Source organism: Eriocheir sinensis, chromosome 56, assembly GCF_024679095.1.
Source record: "Eriocheir sinensis breed Jianghai 21 chromosome 56, ASM2467909v1, whole genome shotgun sequence".
Taxonomy (NCBI): domain Eukaryota; kingdom Metazoa; phylum Arthropoda; class Malacostraca; order Decapoda; family Varunidae; genus Eriocheir; species Eriocheir sinensis.
Window position 1 is genome coordinate 7331206 of NC_066564.1, and position 21093 is coordinate 7352298.

Sequence of the window (21093 nt, forward strand, 5' to 3'; positions counted from 1 at the left end):
TATGTGTGCGTTTTTTATACTCTTGAGTGTAGGGAAACCTGCCTCATGCAGGTTATGAAATGGCAGTTAGTATCTCAACTTTTTCAGCCTGAACAGGTTTATTTCTTGCACTGGTTCATGATTTTCATCCCTACATCATTTGAAATTTTAAGTTCCGCTTGTGACTTTGGATAAAAATGCAGCTCTACCCAATTAGTTCGTGAGAGTCACCATGGTCAGGAAAATACTCCTGAAGTAACTTCGTAAAGGCACTGAATGTTGGCATTGGACATCAAGGATTCCTGGTGGTAATTTGGGAACCTTTCAGCAATTCCTCAATGAAGTTTTTCCCCTTCAGACAAATATTTTTGCAGAAGCTAGTGTATTTTGTTTTGCGCATTCAAAATGTAGACTTCATAACTGAATGGCCTGATTTAATTAATCTTGGTACTGGAAAACTTTAGCAAGGAATTAATTTCATCATTCACAATATATCCTCAAAACAGCTATCAAGGCTTGGCATTTGTGGTGAGAGTGCAAGGTTTCTTGGAAGTAAAGACAATTCAAAACTGCCCCATGCAACAACCATCACATTTTAGGAGTAAAAGAACAGTGCAAAGTGCTTCAGGCATTTAGGAAGGGAGTATACTATTTCCACGCAAAAAAAGGCATAACATTCTGTCCATCATCAAAGAATGTTGGTAGGACAAGACAAACCAAAGTTTCCTTTGATGCAGACCCAAGGAATCAAATTCAGTGTGAACAATTTTTATGACTGATAATTATAATTATCTAACAAAACTTGGCATCCAGTGGTTTTCTTTTCATTGTAACATAATTTCACAGGATAGCAAGCATAACTAATGAAAGGGTGATTTTGGACATATTAATTCCATATGACTCCCTCTCCTGGCCATCTGGAACTTGCTGGCCTGAGTAAGTGATAAATGACAAAGAGACAAACTGCCCTCTTGTAAGCTAGTGGTCATATGTTTCCCACACACTGTAGAAGTAGACTGTTGATGCACTCCAACTTGACATTCTTTTTCCCACGAAGAATAACGTTAGCAGGATATGACATTTCCTGTGGTTAATGAATCACTCCTTTGTATGGGTGACAAGCTTTACTCATTTACTTCTTGGAGTCTTCTTTGTAGTAGTGACAGTTGTAGAAGTAGTAGTAACAGCAATAGTAGTGGTAGTAATTGCAGTAGAAATAGTAATAGTAGTACTAGTAGCAACAGTAAGAGTAGTACTAGTAATGGAGCTTTGACAAAAAAAATGATATGCTAATGGAAGAGGTATTTCATCCCCCATTGTTATCATGTGTAATAATATTGGCATGTTACCATTTCCTTGGTAATTTTTAGATACAGGACGGTGAACACACGCCCTCCTGTTAAACGGTTATAGAAATAGACAGAAGTGGGGGTCGCAGGTAGCCATGGCAGGAATAGCAAACAGGTGCTCTCTCTCTCTCTCTCTCTCTCTCTCTCTCTCTCTCAACTTTCCGGAAAAGAAAGAGCTCTCGTTCCGCTCAGATTTTTTTTTCTTTTCTTTTCAAGCATGTTACCACTGGAGAGAGAGAGAGAGAGAGAGAGAGGGGAAGTCAAACGATTGAGGCTGTGCTCAGAATTTTTTTTATTTCATAAGTATATATATATAGTTATGTTACCACGAGAGAGAGAGAGAGAGAGGAAGCCACTAACGATTTGAGGCCATGTGGAAAGCGAGTTTAATTTCGGGGTGGGCGTGTAATAGGAACTTTTAATCTTGGTAATGTACGTGGTTCGCGAGCACCATCGATCACAATTCGTAATGGGGGAAAAATAGCTGTGGCTGAGAGACTGAAGGGGAAGCAGGCAGGTAGCTTTCTGAAAATAACAAAACTCAACCCCCACTGCGCTTGACCTCCGGTGGCTGGCAAAAGGCCCGAGAGAGAGAGAGAGAGAGAGAGAGAGAGAGAGAGAGAGAGAGAGAGATTTACATAGATATTCAGATCACATGCACTGACCCTATGAGACAGAATTTTCACACGGTTGTAATAAACCTTTTTTTTTTTTTTTTTTTTACGTCTTGGCCTATTGCGCCGAAATTAACATACTCATTTAATTCAGATCGACTTACTTATTGTAATTATGATCGATATATAGAAATCCTGTTGCCATAGACACACCGTGGAAATATAATGTTATCAGCTGGGATCTATGTGTGTGTGATATGGCAACAGCTGGTGGAGCCTTCGTGAGCGTTGGTATTCACAGCAGGAGCGCATATTTAGCGGGGGGGAGTGATTACCGTCCATTATTACCTGATCGATACCTTACCTGCCGGGGAGGTATGTCTTATCCTCGCTCGATGACTTGTAGCCTACATGCCTTTAGATAAATAACATGAATGTCCTATGTCACTGATTCCCAACCTTTTCACCCTGGAGGAACCCCTGAAATTTTTTTTTTTTTCATATCCCAGGGACCCCCTATCACCAGCACTACAATATAAAGGTAAATATGCTGGCTATAGCTGGCTAAAGGACCATTTCTTTTCGAGCTGTGTAAACTCACGTCACCGTCATTCGTAATACATATTTTTTTCACGATTTCTTGCGGACCCCCTGCTGATGGTCTTCGAAACCCTTGGGGTACACGGAGTCCTAGTAGGGAATCATTTTTGTTTACTGAAAATCCTAACGCAAAAAATATAATTGACTGATATATATCCTCATCCTGATTTTAAATAGCTTTGTGATGACTGAACTGATTGAGATGTTTAGCGGCAACACCGCACATTTACGTTATAATGGACGACATGCGTCCTTGTGACGCAAATGGAATAAAAATGCTATTGTACAAAACGTAATAGCCCAGCTCCGGTTAGGCTCGATCGTGTCGGGTGCCACATCCGGCGGGCGCGTGGGCGGGGCCCGGAGTCCTGTGGACCGGAACCCATCATGATCCGTGGGTGATGGTCTAGGCTGGAGACTCTCTTGGAGGGAGTTTATAATTTGAGCGCGAGCCGCAGATGTTGTTGAGTTTCTCCGCGACCGCCGGCCCGCCAACACAGGCAGCACTCTTCCTCCTTGCTCAAGCCTCCCGCCGCCAGCCGCCCGCCGCTCACCGCGCAGGCGCACAGCAGCAGTTTACATTGTCCTTTATTACACACAATATCTCAAGTGTAATAATTCCATTGGTTAAAAGAATACACAAACATACTCATTTGGGGCCAATCAAGTGACCTGAGACTTTACAAAAATCCCGAACAGTCAACCATGAAGTTCAGGAAGGGAGATAACTACAAGGAGTTGCTGGAACGTAGCGGGGCAGCGCACTACCGCCAGTCTGACAAAATGGCTTCGAGGGAGCATACGGCCACGTTCAGTGAGGAGCAAATCGAGGAATTATGTGAAATGTTCGAGACGGTGAGTACTTAATTCCACGCATTTATGACCATGAAGTGATGCTTGTGTTGTCAGCCCGCAGCGGGGAATATCAGGTGAATTTCGAGCAGAGAGGGATCCTGGGTGAGATTCTCCTTCCATTTGAATTCGTACAGGTGTGATAAGGCCGATAACATAGCCGGCAGGGTGTGTGGCAGGGCAGAGAGCTTCGCCCCTGCCTGCTGCCGCCCCTGCCCCTGGGTGAAGGCACGGCAGAGGGGCAGGCGCAGGAAAACACGGGGTGGTTGTGATGGGTGACTTGAGTGTCCCCGAGTAACACCGTGGCTGGATGTGTCTTCTCGAATATCGTCTGGGAGGGACACTGTTTGCCGACTTGAGTGTCCCGAGAAACGCCTTGACTGGAGGTGTCTGAAATATCCTGTGGGACATTGTTAGGTGATCTGAGCATCTCTGAGAAGCGCCTTAGGTAGATGTGTTTTTTTAATATCGCTGGGGGACACAGTTTGACCAAGGAGACAATGAAAGGAAATCGGGCTATTCTGTAAAACCTCAGTCTCCTTGCTGTTGACGTGACACCCCCTCCTCGCCGCGCCCTCCACACACTCACTTTCATTCATGCCCACGCCCACGAGGCCCCGAGTCGCGAGGGAGACCAACCATGCTATGCCCACACGCTTCCACCGTCCAGGACGCCGGGAGGGGGCGGAAAAAAGAAAAGTCTAGAGGGGAGGGAAGGGCTGGGCGTTTCCAAGCCTCAGTTAAACCCACCGGCAACGCAGCATCAGTGTGTCGGGCGCCAGCGTGCAGACGGGTTCAATATTTTGCCTGTCTGGTGCTCTGAGATGCCGGGTGTAAGGGAGGGAGGGAGGGAGGAAAGGAAGAGGAAATGGGAGGGAGAGAGAGCGTGTAGGAGAGGCCGTGCATTCCTTCAGGATTAGTGGTGGATTGTGACCAGACCGCTTGTGTAATCTAGGTTTTCCCGTAGAGATGGAGGAATTTTATTCGATAAGGATCTGGCTTCCCTTCCACTATCTGCTCTCTCTCTCTCTCTCTCTCTCTCTCTCTCTCTCTCTCTCTCTCTCTCTCTGTGTGTGTGTGTGTGTGTGTGGAGTGGTTCATGCACATTATAACGCCATCTCATTAATATTTTTTTTGGCGTGTTCCTGTATGAGGACGGCATGGAATATCAACACACACACACACGCCGATATTACCCTCATGGTAAAACAAAGATTAAAGATTAAACAGCGTTATCAGACTGGGCCTATTTAGCTTATTGGTTAATAAATGCATGGATCTCTCTCTCTCTCTCTCTCTCTCTCTCTCTCTCTCTCTCTCTCTCTCTCTCTCTCTCTCTCTCTCTCTCTCTCTCTCTCTCAGTTGACGGAAAAGGACTCGGGGTGTTGGGGGGGGGGGGGTTGTGACACGCCCATGTTAATCTTCGCGGGGGGGATTTCATCTGTTTGTACAGGTGTGTGTGTGTGTGTGTGTGTGTGTGTGTGTGTGTTATACCTTACGTGTGTGCGTGTTCACGCACATCGTGAATCAAAGGAAAACAAAACGTTGCAATTAAAGCTTTCTCTTCAAATAGGAAACAATTGTGGCTTTACTTTCTCTGGTGATATACAGGCACCAGAGGTCAAAAGGTTTCTCTCTCTCTCTCTCTCTCTCTCTCTCTCTCTCTCTCTCTCTCTCTCTCTCTCTCTCTCTCCATCGCTATAGAGACATCAAGAGGTGGCAAGATATGAAGATGTAAATTTGTTTCTTGGAACTGACTTGATAATGATAAGCCTTCGTACATGATAAGCCTTCCTCCGTACGATAAGCTCACAATCAGCTCACACACACACACACACACACACACACAGGAGATTCGAGTTGGCATTCTTGAAGATTCGACTTTGTAACTCAAAATTATGTCCGTAATGCTGACTTGATGCTGATCAGTTTGTAATGTATTTTTGTAATCATGTAGCATACTCATATTGATACTCAGAAAACTGTAGAATTCACTGTATCTTGATGGTGTCTAATATTGTTGAATTGTAGTGATAAGCTGCATTGCCTAAAAGGTGGATTGATCTTTTTGCATTGATATTGCTGTTATAACTTTATATCTCCTATACCATCCCTCTTTTATTCTCTTTTCCTCCCTTATCATAACCTCTCCGTTCTCGATGTGCTCAATACCTAGATAACCGAATTCTAAGAAGTACATAATATCGGTTACGATATTACTTAAGGCACCTTCTTATCCTACTCCCACTATCTCCCCTTACGTCAGTCTTCAAATGCCATGAATCTCGCTGATGTAACCTCGATTAAAATCCGACCAGGGGTGGGAGGCCGGAGGAGAGCACAGGGAACCACCACACCCTTCCTCACCCCTCCTGTTGAGTGATGCACATGGGGTCGCGGGGGGTTGGAGAGAGGGGGGGGAAGGGGAGAGGCGTTGCTTTGTGTGAGTCATCATGTTGGGGGAGCCGGGGGTGGGTTACGGGAACTTCCTTTCCTCTCTCCCCCTCCCTGTTCCTTCCCTCCTCCAGGCGGGGCGGGGGAAGTAAGGGTCTTCCGGAACCGCGGGGCAGGTGTGGGTGTGGGTAGCCTCGACCTAGAGACCAGGCAGAGCAACGGGGTAAAAAAGTGTGACATAACTTCCAGTATTGCCGGCTGAAGGGGCGTGTGTTTCTGACTGACACTGCATTGTTTTTTTTTACAGCGTTTTGTGTATCGTGTTACATTTTTAGTGACGATGGTGTGTGTGTGAGAGAGAGAGAGAGAGAGAGAGAGAGAGAGAGAGAGAGAGAGAGAGAGAGAGAGAGAGAGATCATATTAATGTCATTATTATTATTATTACCATTGTCGTCTACTTTATTGTATCCAGATATTGCGGGCTTACTTTTGTCCGTCCGTCATTATGAAAAATAAAAATCCATCCCTAATTATTAACATGGAGAAAATATTATTGTTACTGACTGGTGTTGTGTGCGTATCAGGATTAGACACATTTAGCAAAACGGGACATATATATACACATACTGGCATCGTGCTTTGTTTACTGGTCGCGTGCGTCACACGAGAAAAAGAGCCTGTTCTGCATACCTGTCACTTTAACTTCATCAAACGGTTCATGATTGCACACAAGCTCCGCGCAGGATCAAATAAGTGTGTTCCCTTCACTTCCTCGGTAAAACTCCCCCTTCCATGGAAAAAAAAACACTCCCTAGATTTGTCCGATCTTCAATTTATCTAAAATTTACCGGGAGTTCCCAGCACTTCCTAGGTAAACCCCCCCCCTTCCTTTGAAATACACTCCTCACCCTAGATTTGTTATTTCATTCTTTTCATCTTTATCCTTCTTTCCTTCCTACTTTTTCTTTTATCCGTCATTATGTCTACAATTTACCGAGATCCCAGCACTTTCTAGGTAAAACTCCCCCTTTCTTTGAAATACACTCCACACCCTAGATTTGTTATTTCATTCTTTTCATCTTTATCCTTCTTTCCTTACTTCTTTATCTTTTATCCGTCATTATGTCTAGAATTTGCCGAGCTCCCACCACTTCTTCGGTAAAACTCCCCCTTCCATGGAAAACACTCTCCTCACACCAGATTTGTTATTTCGATCTTCGTCACTATCTATTATTTATCGACACGCTTCCTAGTATCGATTGACGCATAATGGAGGAGGTCCGTCCTTTTGGCTCGCGCTTTAACTGTGTGTGGTGGGGATGGGGGGAGAGGGAGGGAGTTGCGTAGGAGGAAGGTTAGGGGTGACGGGGTGACTCTGCGGGGGTGTGAAGGTCATATTCCCCGGAGTATTGGGGGGGAAGGGGTGTTGGGGGAGCGTCCTTGGCGGGGCACAGCAGGGGTGGGGCAGGGATAGCAATGTGGCCCATCCCCATTGAGGTAAGGGGTGAAGGGCAGGGGAGGAAGGTGCGGGAGGTGATGAGAAGGGACTGGTGGTAGTGATGGGAGTGAGGGGATGGGCGAAGAAGGGATGCATGTAGGAGGTGGAGAATGTGGAGTTCGGGAGGAAGGTGATGTTGGTGGGAGTGACTGGGATGGGTTAGGGATGGTGAGGGGGGGGGCTTTTGGAGTGCATCTGGGTGTGGTTGAGTGTACTGGAGTGTTGTTGAGATGCACTGCACAGCCACAGCTCCCTCCTCCATCATGCCAGCTCCCCCACTCTTTAATTCTTCACATCCCTCCCTGTTTCTTCCACTACACAGCATTACAAACACTCCTCCTCTTAACCATTTTCCTCTTAGCATAAGCCCATTATTATAAAGACCTCTTTTCTCCCCCCTCTTCTTTTTTTTCCCTCGTTTAAGCCATCCACTCAAACCTCGCTTATTCCAACTCCTCTTCACCGTTCTTTCTCTCCCCTCTATCACCTCCTCCCTCTTCCCCCTTTCATCCCATCCCCTTCCTTATCTTCCCTTCTTCCCCTCCTTGTCTTCCCCCTTTCATTCCCCCCTCTCCCTCCCCTTCCCCCTTCCCCACCCAAAGAGACCAAACACCCATCTCTCCTCTCCTCTCCTCTCTCCTTCCATCCTTCCGTTCCCCTCCTCTTCTCCCCCTTCCTCCTCCTCCTTCCCCTTTCCTTCCCAGAGGCCAGGTGTTGCTCGTGTTGAGTCAGCTGCTTTCCCCCCCTCCCCCCCATCACTCCCATCACTCGCCTTGCACGATCATATACCCGCATGTATACTGGAGTGACTATTTTTTCTCCCCCTCACGCTCGGATACATCAAACGAGTGCATTGACCCCCATTCTGTTACCTCTATTGATTGTTATTTTTAGTGTATTATTATTACAGTTGTTATTACTCTTGTTTTTTTCTTCATATAGTCGATCTTAGTCTCCTCCCTCTCCCCCTCCCTCTTTCTCCCCTTGTAGCTTATGCATGTTTAAAAAATTACCGTCTTTTTTTTCCCCATTTTTTTCCTGTTAAGACGTAAATATGATCTATCCATCTATCTATTTATGTCTATATGATTTTCCTGATTTTCCTTCATGGTCTTATTTCTCATCCTTCCCCCTTTTCCTTCCCCGTCATCTTATGTTTCCCTCTTCTCCCCATTTATCCCCTTCCTTTTTTTTCCCTTCTTCTTTTTCTTCATTCCGCCTTTCCCTCACGACTTCCTTCCCCTTCCTTCCCTTCTTTTCCCTTTTCTATCCTTCCCCTTTTCCCTTTTCCACCCTTTCTCTTTTCAGTTTTCCATTCTTCCACTCTTCCCTTTTCCATCCCTTCCCCTCTTTTCCCTCTTCCATCCCTTCCCCTCTTTTCCCTCTTCCATCCTTCCCCTCTTTTCCCTTTTCCATCCTTCCCCTCTTTTCCCTCTTCCATCCTTCCCCTCTTTTCCCTTTTCCATCCTTCCCCTCTTTTCCCTCTTCCATCCCTTCCCCTCTTTTCCCTCTTCCATCCTTCCCCTCTTTTCCCTTTTACATCCTTCCCCTCTTTTCCCTTTTCCATCCTTCCCCTCTTTTCCCTTTTCCATCCTTACCCTCTTTTCCCTTTTCCATCCTTCCCCTCTTTTCCCTTTTCCTTCCTTCCCCTCTTCCCTTTTCCATCATTTCCCCTCCTTTCCTTTTCCATCCTTCCCCTCTTTTCCCTTTTCCATCCTTCCCCTCCTTTCCCCTTTTCATTCTTCCCTTCTTTCCCCTTTTCCTTCCTACCCCTCTTCCCTTTTCCATCCTTTCCCCTCCTTTCCTTTTCCATCCTTCCCCTTTTCCCTCTTCCATCCTTACCCTCTTTTCCCTTTTCCATCCTTCCTCTCCTTTCCCTTCCCCATCCTCTTCTGTTCCCCACTTCCCCTGTTTCTATCATCATTCATTTCCTCACTTTTATTCACCATCCCCCTCTTCACCATGCCACCTCCTCCTCCTCCCTTTCCTCCTCCTCCTCCTTCTCTTCCTCCTCCCCATTTCTCGTCTTAACTTACTCCCCTTATCATGTCTTTTATCTCCTCCTCCTCCCCCCCATTTCTCTTCTTACCTTCCTCCCCTTCCCATATCCTCTCCTGTGCCTCTTCCTTCTATCACTCGTCCTTATCTCCACGCCTCCTCCTCCTCTTCCTCCTTATACCTCCTCCTCTCCTCGCTTCCCTATGCACCCTCGTCCTTCTTTATCTCCCTTATGCCATTCCTTCACCCTCCTCCTCCTCCTCCCCATTCTTATCCTTCTCCCTCGTCGTTCCCCATCTCTCCTCGTCCTCTATCGTCGCTTTGTCCTCTTCAACCTCATCCTCCTTCGTCCCCTTGTTCTCCTCGTCTCCCCTCGTCTTCTTTCCTCGCCTTGTCCTCCCCATCCTCATCTCCCCTCGTGGCCTTGTCCTCCCCGTCCTCATCTTCCCTCCCCCCCCTCAATACACCATCCCCGCGGCGCCCAGACGGGGACGCCGCAGACCACGTGCACGGCGGCTCCCAGTAATCAATATGTGAAGTCCCTTTCTGAAACCACTGCTGGGCCCGAGAGAGAGAGAGAGAGAGAGAGAGAGAGAGAGAGAGAGAGAGAGAGAGAGAGAGTGCTTAGTTTTCCATCTTTAATTTTTATTTTTATCTACTGGTTTTCCTTTTCCTTTGTTCATTCATTCGTTCTTGTAATTTTCTGCACACTCTCCGCCTCCGCTTCCATCTCCACCTCCTTCTAGGGCCAAATATAGCCTAGTCTTTCGTCAGAAGGAAAATAAGTAAAGTTACAAATTGTTCTTGAAATTTAGTTTTTTTCCTCCATGGTTTCCTGGGAAGGGCTCGTCTAACTGTTGATAAAATGTTTACTGTTCTATTCACTTGACATACCACTGGCCATTAAGCGCTTACTCATCCGTCTGTTTGTTAGCACTACTACTACTACTACTACTACTACTACTACTACTACTACTACTACTATTGCACTTGGGATGGGAAGGGAGCCTGCATGGGGACTCCCGGAGGAACCCCCAGGTTTGGCGTCATAGGGTGCGCGAGGCGACCTCCCCCCACCCTCCCGTGTATTCCCAATTCATTGACTGATTGGTGAGGACGCTACTACTACTACTACTACTACTACTACTACTACTACTACTACTACTACTACTACTACTACTACTATTACTACTACTACTACTACTACTATTGCTACTACTTAATCTTCTACTACTACTACTACTACTGATGATAATAATAATAATTCTTCTTCTTCTTCTTCTTCTTCTTCTTCTTCTTCTTCTTATTATTATTATTATTATTATTTTGACTCCATGTTTTCCGCCAGTGTTTTAAACTTTCTATCCGGAAATACCACAAACTATGCGAAGAATTCACCTCTAAAGGGCGTACACACACACACACACACACACACACACACACACACACACACACACAAACAAACACTTGACAACCCTCGCCCACCAGAGCATCGCTAGCAACGTTAATCATTCTAAACAGCCATGTGAGAGGAGGAGGAGGAGGAGGAGAAGAGGATGATGGTGATGATGGTAGTGCTATGAATCGATCCAGCCACCGTAACGTCCTCCTCCTCCTCCTCTTCCTCTTCTCCTTCTTTCTCTTCCTCCTCCTGCTCGTCCTCCTCTTCCTTTTTGGGGTGATTGTCCGGAACACCACCAATATCCCCTCTCCTCCTCCTCCTCCTCCTCCTCCCAGAGCTATTAAAGTTAAGAGGCTGACAGAGGAGGGAAGTGTGGAGTGAGAGGAGGAAGATAAATAGGAGCGGGAGAGTAAGGTGGAAGAAGATGAAGATAAAGTGGAGGAAGAGGAAGATAAACAGGAGGAGGAGGAGGAGGCGGAAGAGGAGGGTCTGGGTGGATTCATTGATATCCTTGGTAGCTGATGTCTTGTAACCCACTCCACCTCCTCGTCCTCCTCCTCCTCCTCCTACTACTACTTCTACTACTATTCACCCTCAGGAACCCAAGATGGTAGTAGCTGTCATAGTAGTAGTAGTAGTAGTAGTAGTAGTTCTTTCTGTTGTTGCTAATGGTGTATATCGCGCGAGTCCAGTTCAAGGTCAAATTGTGTGTGTGTGTGTGTGTGTGTGTGAGAGAGAGAGAGAGAGAGAGAGAGAGAGAGAGAGAGAGAGAGAGAGAGAGAGAGGTTGATTCACAAAATAATACTATCCACATTTGTGAAAAGAATGACATAAATAACTACCTGGGTCCCAGTCTCGGTTTACTGTAATGTTATCTCGCTCTGTACAGGGATAGGGTACACAGAGGTCACATGTCAGTCTCGCAGAAACTGGTATGATCGGTTAATGTACTAGAAATTAATGAAGAGAGATTGTCAGCTGATCAATGTCAACAAACAAACAAATTGCTGACTGGTTGGGTGCCTGGGAACCGGCTCTGTGCGTGTGTGTGTGTGTGTGTGTGTGTGTGTTTCTGCTACTACATCTGCGTCCTAACCAACAATCACATACTTATGCAAGGCTATAAGCAATACATCCTTCTCCTCTTCCTCCTCCTCCTCCTCCTTGAAGTTGTAGTAGAGGGAGGGAGTGTCATTTTCTCATTCTACTGTTGTATGTATTGCGACCTTGCCACCACCACCACCACCACAATTACTACCCATCCTCCACCATCACCACTACCATCACATCTCCACCATCACCATCATCTTTCTCTCCCAAACAAACCCCACGGACACAATTGGTGGATGTTGGTGATGGTGGTGGTGATGTAAGTGGGTTGTGTGTGTTAGTGTGACAATGCTGGTAGTGGTGGTGGTGGTGATTGTAATGGTGGTGGTGATGGTGGTGATGCTGTTTTAATTATTTATAGGGAGTTGGCAGCTTTGGTGGTGGTGGTGGTTGTAGCTGTAGTAGTAGTAGTAGTAGTAGTCTGTGGTGGTGGTGGTGGTTGTGATCGTGGGAGATGATGATGATGATGATGATGATGCTTTCGTCTGCATTGAAAGTAGTTTGTAAGGAAATGATTTCGTCGGGAGGGGATTTCTCTTCGTTCTCTAAAACCACTTTCTTTCCTCTCACTCTTCCTCCTCCTCCTCCTATTTTTCTCTTTATTCTTGTTCTTGTTCTTCTTTGTATTTTTTTCTACTCGTCCTCCACTTCCTCTTCCACCTCCTCATTTCTTCCCTTTAACTCTTCTTGTTCTTATTGTTTTCTCTTCCTCCTCCTCCTCCTCATAATTTCCCTTTCTTTAATTCCTGTTGTTCTTATTCCTCATTGTTTTTTTCTTCTTCCTCCTCCTCCTCTGCATACTTTTTTCATTCATTAATTCTTGCTCTTAATCTACTGTCTTCCCTTCTTCCTCTGCCGCACATATTTCTTTATTCTTATTCTTCTTTGTCTCCTCCTCCTCCTCCCCCAGTATAAGGCATCTAAGGGGTGGGGGTGTGGGGGGGGGGGTGTCATGGTGGTGGTGGTGGGGGGGGTGAGGGGCGGGCAGTCATGCATAACTTAACAGGCTCCACTCGTTTATTTCTTTTGATTTTCTTACTTTCTCTCACTTTCATTACTTCTTCTGCTTGTACGTGTAGTTCAGTCTACTTTTTGCGTTTATTACTTATTTATATACCCACTTTGTACGTTGTGTTTGTTTTTCCACTTAATATATTTACTACTACTACTACTACTACTACTACTACTACTACTACTACTATATACTACTACTACTACTACTACTACTACTATTATTATTATTAGTGTATAGTTGTGGTTGAGAGAGAGAGAGAGAGAGAGAGAGAGAGAGAGAGAGAGAGAGAGAGAGAGAGAGAGAGGGTAGACCAGCAGGTATACGGAAGATGTTTAGGCTTATTGTGTGTGTGTGTGTGTGTGTGTGTGTGTGTGTGTGTGTGAGGACAAGTACAAGGTCGCTCTGGTGGTAAGGTTTTGTATATGGACACACAGGTATACGTGGGTACACATAGCAATACGTACATGTGTGTGTATATTGATCTTGCTTTTGCTTGTTCGGGCTCTCCTGCGCGCTGAGAGAGAGAGAGAGAGAGAGAGAGAGAGAGAGAGAGAGAGAGAGAGAGAGTCATATATTGCAGAAAAGTGGCGCAGAGAGAGAAAAGGAAAAAAAAAAGTAATTAAAAGAGAGAGAGAGAGAGAGAGAGAGAGAGAGAGAGAGAGAGAGAGAGAGAGAGAGAGAGAGTATAAAGTGACACTCAAACGTGGCTATACATTATTATTTTCTCCTCCTCCTCCTCCTCCTCCTCCTCCTCCTTTGCAACCTTGCGTATTAATCTTCAGGATGTTTGATGGGGCAAGGAGAGGGTTGGGGGGGGGGAGGGGGGTGACAAGTGTGTGTAAAAGGCACTGAACTATAACTCTTCCTCCTCTTCCTCCACTCACTCTCTTTCCTAACACCTGCAGAGAGAGAGAGAGAGAGAGAGAGAGAGAGAGAGAGAGAGAGAGAGAGGGGTATTTTTCGTATATTTTATTTTTGTTTTTCATTGATATTTGTTTGCGTAAAAAAAGAATAAGTAAAAAAAAATAAGGCAGGTAACACAAAGTCATTCGTTCCTAAAGACTTGAAGGTAATGTTTGAACACCTGGGTCTCTCTCTCTCTCTCTCTCTCTCTCTCTCTCTCTCTCTCTCTCTCTCTCTATCTCTATCTCTCATGACACATTTTCTCTAATTTGATTACTTTCTCTTTCCTTTTCTTTCTCTGTGCCACTTTTCTGCAATACATGACTCGTTATCTCTCTCTCTCTCTCTCTCTCTCTCTCTCTCTCTCTCTCTCTCTCTAATTACAGTCACGAAGATTAAAGTGTTAAAATTGTAGCCACGTGATTGGACATTGTTAGGTCGAGGGAGGCAAGCGACCGTGTCTGAGTGGAGAGAGAGAGAGAGAGAGAGAGAGAGAGAGAGAGAGAGAGAGAGAGAGAGAGAGAGAGAGAGCAGGAACAGGTGAATCATGTGTGTTTTTGGTTACTCTGTGTGTGTGTGTGTGTGTGTGTGTGTTGGATCAGGTGTACCATGATTGTGTGTGTGTGTGTATGTGTGTTGAATGGATGAAAAAAAAATGTGAAGAACAAAAGAGGAGAGAAAATTCAGGGTTACAAGGAAGGAAAAATAAGGTGAATAGGACGAGGCGTGAAGAGATACAAGTAAATAAAGAACGACAAACAGTAAAGAGGAAAAAGAAAAGAAAAAAAAGAAAGGTCAAGGGCGATGAAAATAAAGTTCAAAATTGGGAGGTGAAAATTTTCTAGTGAACTGTACCAAGTTTTATTTTTGTATCTTTTTTTTTATGTATTTTTACCACGTGAGTTAGATTAGCTTATTTATGTATTTATTTACGTTTTTTTTTTTCTTCAGTATTTTCGTGTTTGTGCAATTTCTCTTTGTATATAATTTGCAAGGTTTATTCACCTCATGCATTCTAATCTTAGGTATATAAATCATGCATAATTTCGGCTCATGGTCCAGTGAGGAATGTAAATGATCCACAACACACACACACACACACACATGCACACAAATGGATGGACGGTTACACACACACACACACACACACACACACACACACACACACACACGGATGGACTGTTCAAAAGCGAGGAAGATTCATGCCTTTGAAGATAAAATATGGGCAAAGGAAAGGAGGCCAAGACAAATAGAACCTTTAAAGCACAACTCGGCAAATACACACACACACACACACACACACACACACACACACACACACACACACACACACACACACACAGACGACGTATAAAACAAAGCATTTCGACACTTATAGATTTTGCGTCTTGATATAACGGAAGGTGTTTGTTTGTTCCCATTGTCTTGTTGTTGTTGTTGTTGTTGCTGTTGTAATTTGTCGTAAGTGGCGTCTAATGGTGCTTGTCATTGTTCCTCTTGTTATTGTTATTAGAGATGATGGTGTTGATAGTGGTGTTAAGGTTTGTTCTTGAAGGTCGCAGTGTTAGGTGGTGGTGATGATGATGATGATGATGAGGAGGAGGAGGAGGAGGAGATATACAGGCTTAAAGGGGTTCGTCTTACTAGTATAATATTTGGTTGTGTTGGTGTTTTGATAAGTTTAATGGGTGTGTGATGGTTGAGTAGCTGTAAAAATAGTAGTTTAAATGTAGCAGCAGTAGAAGTAGATAAAGCCTCAGTTGTTGGTCTTCATAGGTGCATAGCTCTGATGTTTAATGCTATGATAATACATGTAGTAGTAATAGTAGTGGTAGTGGTAGCAATGGTCATCGTAGTCTTTCACTCGTTCTGGTTCTTTGCACAGCGTGGATAACCATCAGAGGAGAGCATTGAGTAAGGAGAAGGCGGCGATGGTGATGGAGATGTAGGTGGAGGAGGAGCTGATGATGAGGCAAGCGATGTGGAGAAAGAGAGAGGCACGGATGAGGAAGAGAAGGAAGGAGGTGAAGTAAAAACGGGTAGGAAGGAAGAGAGATGGAGTTACGAGGTACGGGAGGGAGGAAGGAAGGGAAGAAACTGAGGAGAAAGGAGGAATGGAGGGGAAGGATGAGGAAGAGAAGGAAGGAGATGAAGTAAAAACGGATAGGAAGGGAGGGAGATGGAGTTACGAGGTACGGGAGGGAGGAAGGAAGGGAAGAAACTAAGGAGAAAGGAGGAAGGAAGGGGAAGGAAGGAGGTGAAGCAAACACTAGTAGGGAGAGAGATGGAGTTATGAGAGGGAGGGAGGAAGGAAAGAAACTTGGAGAAAGGAGGAATGAAGGGGAAGGATGAGGAAGAGAAGGAAGAAGTAAAAAACGTGTAGGAAGGGAGGAAGGAAAGAAACTAGGAGAAAGGAGGAATGAAGGGAAAGGGGAAGGGGGAGAGGGGAGATATGTTGAGAGGACCCAGAGTGGAAATCTTGTCTAATCTCATTCCGTGTCATTCCACTCCTCGCATAACTAACCACGTGGATTTTCACTTCATTTACGTTGCCCTCCTTTCCTTTTCCTCCTCCTCCTCCCTCCCTTTCTCCTTCCTCCTCCTCCTCCTCCTCCTCGAGTGTCGTTTCCGCTAGATCGCGAAGTTCATCACCCTTTCCTCTTTGACTTTAAGATTTACTGCATGACTGGCTGACTGAAAATAATAGACTGCATAAACTGACGAACTGGATGCCTGACTGATTAACACATGACTCAAACTGCATGACTAACGTAACCCAACTAACACACTGATTGACTGACTAAGAATCGACTGACTGACTAAAGACCGACTGACTAAAAGGGCTTAAACTAACTAACTGGATGCCTGACTAACTGCATAAATGACTCATCCATACAGTTACAATTAGCATCTTGACCGTCTGACTGACACATATCACGGCTAACTGTAAACTGACTGACCGCCTGACTGACTGACTGCTTGCTTGAGTGACCATCTGACTCAAAAGACGACGCGATAGCTTGTTGACTTCGTGTCTGGGTGGCTGGGTGACTGGTTGGCTTCCTGCATGAGTGCCTGACCGGGTGGTTGGCTGCCTGATATACTGAGTGACTGGCAGATTTGTAGACTTTCTTTCGTGTTGGTTATATTTCTTGTTGCTTAAGAAAGAAAGAAAATCACGACAGCAGTAATAGTAAAAGTAGTAGTAGTTGTTATTGTAGTTGTTGTTGATTCTGTTGTTGTTTGGAGTATAGGGTGGTTAAGACTGTGATTTTGAGGGTGACCTACGTGTGTGTGTGTGTGTGTGTGTGTGTGTGTGTGTGGAGCGGGGTGGAGCGTGTCATGTATTGAAATGGAGAGAAAATATCCATCACGGTGATTGAAATCGTGTGTGTGTGTGTGTGTGTGTGTAATGCTGCCCAAGAGAAAGCTATGTTTGTTTCCACTTCATTATCTCTCTCTCTCTCTCTCTCTCTCTCTCTCTCTCTCTCTCTCTCTCTCTCCTAATCTTAATTCTTCTTCGTTTTATATAGTTTATCCACGCTTTGTTTCCCTTATTCTCATTACACATCTTCCTTCCCATAATTATTCTTCCCATCTCTCTCCTATCTTTTATCTCGGTCTTCCTTTATCCTTCCACATTTCCTTTATCCCCCTTATTAGTCTGTCTGTCTTCTTCTTCCTCCTCCTCCTCCTCCTCCTGTCCTCCTCCTCTCCTCCTCCTCCTTTCTAATTCTGCTTTATGATATTTTTTTTCTCTGCCAAACTTTTACTGGAAATGATTCGTCGTAATTTTGTCACATTTTCAAAAGTAAAACCAGATTGAGAGAGAGAGAGAGAGAGAGAGAGAGAGAGAGAGAGAGAGAGAGAGAGAGAGAGAGAGAGAGAGAGACGTAAAGGGCAGATTTTTCACACACACACACACACACACACACACACACACAGTAGGAATCCGGCCACTCATGCGTTGAAGTCTTTCTTTCGTTTATCGGTATTTAAGGACGCATTAAAATTACCAACATTTAAAAGGTTAATGAGTTGACGTCTCCTCCTCCTCCTCCTCATCATCATCATCATCATCATCATCTCCTCCTCCTTTTGCTTATTTTCATTAGTTTTTTTTCCTTAATTATTTGTGTGTGTTTGTTTCACTAATTAAAAACGTCATTAGAGAGAGAGAGAGAGAGAGAGAGAGAGAGAGAGAGAGAGAGAGAGAGAGAGAGAGAGCTAATGATGTTATTTGATGTACGGTATCTTAAAATTCTTTATGGTAGTGGTTGTGTTTGTGATGCCCCATTATGGTGTGTGTCTGTGTGTGTGTGTGTGTGTGTGTGTGTGTGTGTGTGTGTGTGTGTGTGTGTGTGTATAATCTATATCCGGCATGAACTGTCTGGTTGATGATGACGATGTTGTGTCTGGAGGAGAAGGAGGAGGAAAAGCAATTTAGGAAAAGAAGAAACTGCATTGGATGGAGAAAGAGGAAGAGGAAGAAAGAAAAGAAGACAATAGGAAAGATGAAATTATAGTTGATGGAGGAGAAAGAGGAGAAGGAGGAGGAAAGAAGATATTGAGAAAGAAAAAGGAATGGCAGTGGGGGATAGGAGAGGGAGATGAAGATGAAGAGGAGGAGGAAAGTAGATATTGGAAAAGAAGAGGAAGATGAAGAGGAGGAGGAGGAGGGGAATATCAGCAAAGACGGAAGTGAATTTGATGGTGAAAGAAGAGGAAGAGAAGGAGGAGAAAAGAAGCAAAAGCAGTTGATGGTGGGAAAGTAAAAGGAAAAGGAGTCGATGGAGAAAGGAAGATATGAAGGTGTAGATTGTGATGTAAGAGGAGGAGGAGGAGGAGGAGGAGATGTGGTAAAGGGGAAGATGGAAGTGGAGTTGCTTTAGAGGAGGAGGAGGAGGAGGAGGAAGAGGTGTTTGTATTGTTTATGTCAAGAGGAAGAAGAGGAGGAGGAGGAGATGTGGTAAAGGGGAAGATGGAAGTGGAGTTGCTTTAGAGGAGGAGGAGGAGGAGGAAGAGGTGTTTGTATTGTTTATGTCAAGAGGAAGAAGAGGAGGAGGAGGAGGAGGAAAGGGAAGGACGTCTTTAGAATTGTAATAGGGATTGTTTTGAAAAAGGAATGCTCTCTCTCTCTCTCTCTCTCTCTCTCTCTCTCTCTCTCTCTCTCTCTCTCTCTCTCTCTCTCTCTCTCATTCCCACGCGGGGTATTGCACATTCCTCAAATATCCCACACTGCTGTCACTTTCACCACACACACACACACACACACACACACACACACACACACACACACACACAGTGATTTAGTTTCACCGTGACTGTGGAAAATTACGCCCGAGACCTACCAATCTTACGTCTCTGGCTTGGAAAGGTGGACTGGGGGGGGTAGGCGGGTGTGGGTGGCAGTGGGTGTGGGGATGGTGGAGGGTGGTAATAAGGGGTGACAGTGGAGGAGGGTGGTGTCTCAGAACTGTTTGGGTGTGTGTGGAGGAGGAGGTGGAGGAATGTGAGGAAAGCATCCGTGGGAGAGACACAGAGAGACATGAGATGGAAGACGTGAAGGAGGAGGAAAGGAAACGCAGGAAGAGGAAGTGGAGACGTCAGGAGGTGGATTATGTAGGAGGGGAAAAAATGAGGAGGAGGAAGAGGAGGAGAAGTTGGTGAGAATGGAGTAGGAGGAGGAGAATAAAGAGGAGAATATAGACTGTCTCTAATCTTTATCTTTACATGCTGTCTGTATTTGTATTGTGTCATGAATCAGGAATGGGATGGGGGGTTAGGTGTTAGGGGAAGAGGAAGGAGGAGGGGGAGAATATAGACTGACTTTAATCTGTAACTTATTATCTTTTCATTTTGTGCGTATTTGTATTGTATCATGAATCAGGAATGGGATGGGAGGGTTAAGTATTAGGAGAGGAAGAAGGAGGAAGACGTAGTTAGGAGATGGAGGAGGAGAATAAAGAGGAGAATGTAGACAGACTTAATCTATCTTTTTATCTTTTCATTCTGTGCGTATTTGTATTGTGTCATGAATCAGGAATGGGATGGGAGGATTAAGTATTAGAAGAGGAAGAAGGAGGAGGTAGCTAGGAGGTGGAGGAGGAGAATGCATAGCTATTTTATTCTGTATCTTTCCATTATGTGTGTTTGAGGACAGTGTCAGGAAATACGAGTGGAGGGTAAGTGGGTTAGCGCCTGATTTGTTAGACGTCTTAGAAGAAAAAGAAGAAAAGGGAGGAGTAGGTAAAGAGGAGAAAAAGAAAAGGTAGGAATAGGGAAAGAAGAAAATAAAGAGGAGAAATGAAAAGATAGAAGGTAAAGAAGAAAAGAGAGGAATAGGAAAAGGAAAAGAAAGAGAGGAGCAAAGAAAAGGTGGGAATAAGGAAATAAAATAAATAAAAATAGGATAAATGAAAAAGATTACAGGAAAATAAATAAAAAGAGAAAATGAAGGATAGGAGTAGGAAAAGGAAGAGAGGAGAAACGAAAAGATAGGAACAGGGAAATAAAAAAAATAGAGGATAAATGAAAAGATAGGAATAGAGAAAAATGAAGGATAGGAGTAGGAAAAGGAAGAGAGGAGAAACGAAAAGGTAGGAACAGGGAAATAAAAAAAAATAGAGGATAAATGAAAAGATAGGAATAGAGAAAAATGAAGGATAGGAGTTGGAAAAGAAAAAAAGAGAAAAAAAGAAAGAGAAGGAGGAGGTGTGTGGATTAGAAGTGTGTTGGAGACGTGAGGTGCGGTGTGGGAGAGCCTGAAGAGTGACGTGATGGGATGCAGATGGGAGCTCGATATGGGAAGGGAATCAAGTGCAACGATGGACTGATGGAATGAGGATAAAGGGGGGGAAGGGAAGGAGGGAGAGGGGCGGGTGAGATGAAATAATAATAACAATAATAATGATAATTGTAATAGATAATAAACGAAAGAAATATTTATTATTAACTGGTTCACGGATGACAGGGAGGAGGAGGAGGAGGAGGATGTTTAATTAATGCTTTTAGAGAGAGAGAGAGAGAGAGAGAGAGAGAGAGAGAGAGAGAGAGAGAGAGAGATCTGGTTTTGCTTGGAGGGACGAAAGGAAAGGTGAGGGAAAGATGGAGGGAGGAATGGAGGCATCTGGAGGCTAATGGAGAGGGATAGAGAGCTAGTGCTTGAGAGAGAGAGAGAGAGAGAGAGAGAGAGAGAGAGAGAGAGAGAGAGGTGGAGAACGGTCCTTTGTTGATTCTGTTACGGTGCTGGCCTAAGTCATGTAGGTCGTCTCTCTCTCTCTCTCTCTCTCGTGTGTGTGTGTGGTGCCACGTGTTAGAGAGAGAGAGAGAGAGCGTTATTTCCAAGGTTAATCTGCGTACCAAACACTTGTGGGCAG

General features: G+C 44.7%; 1 protein-coding gene across 1 annotated transcript in view; it reads left to right on the plus strand.

Moving 5' to 3' along the window:
* The first annotated feature begins 3031 nt into the window (after positions 1–3031).
* LOC126984233 (plastin-2-like) overlaps positions 3032–21093 on the plus strand; it is a 50152-nt gene continuing 32090 nt past the window's right edge. Inside the window, exon 1 of the mRNA XM_050837789.1 lies at positions 3032–3397. Within this exon, the coding sequence (XP_050693746.1) occupies positions 3248–3397 (150 nt within the window). The 5' untranslated portion in view covers positions 3032–3247. The remainder of the gene's footprint in view (positions 3398–21093) is intronic.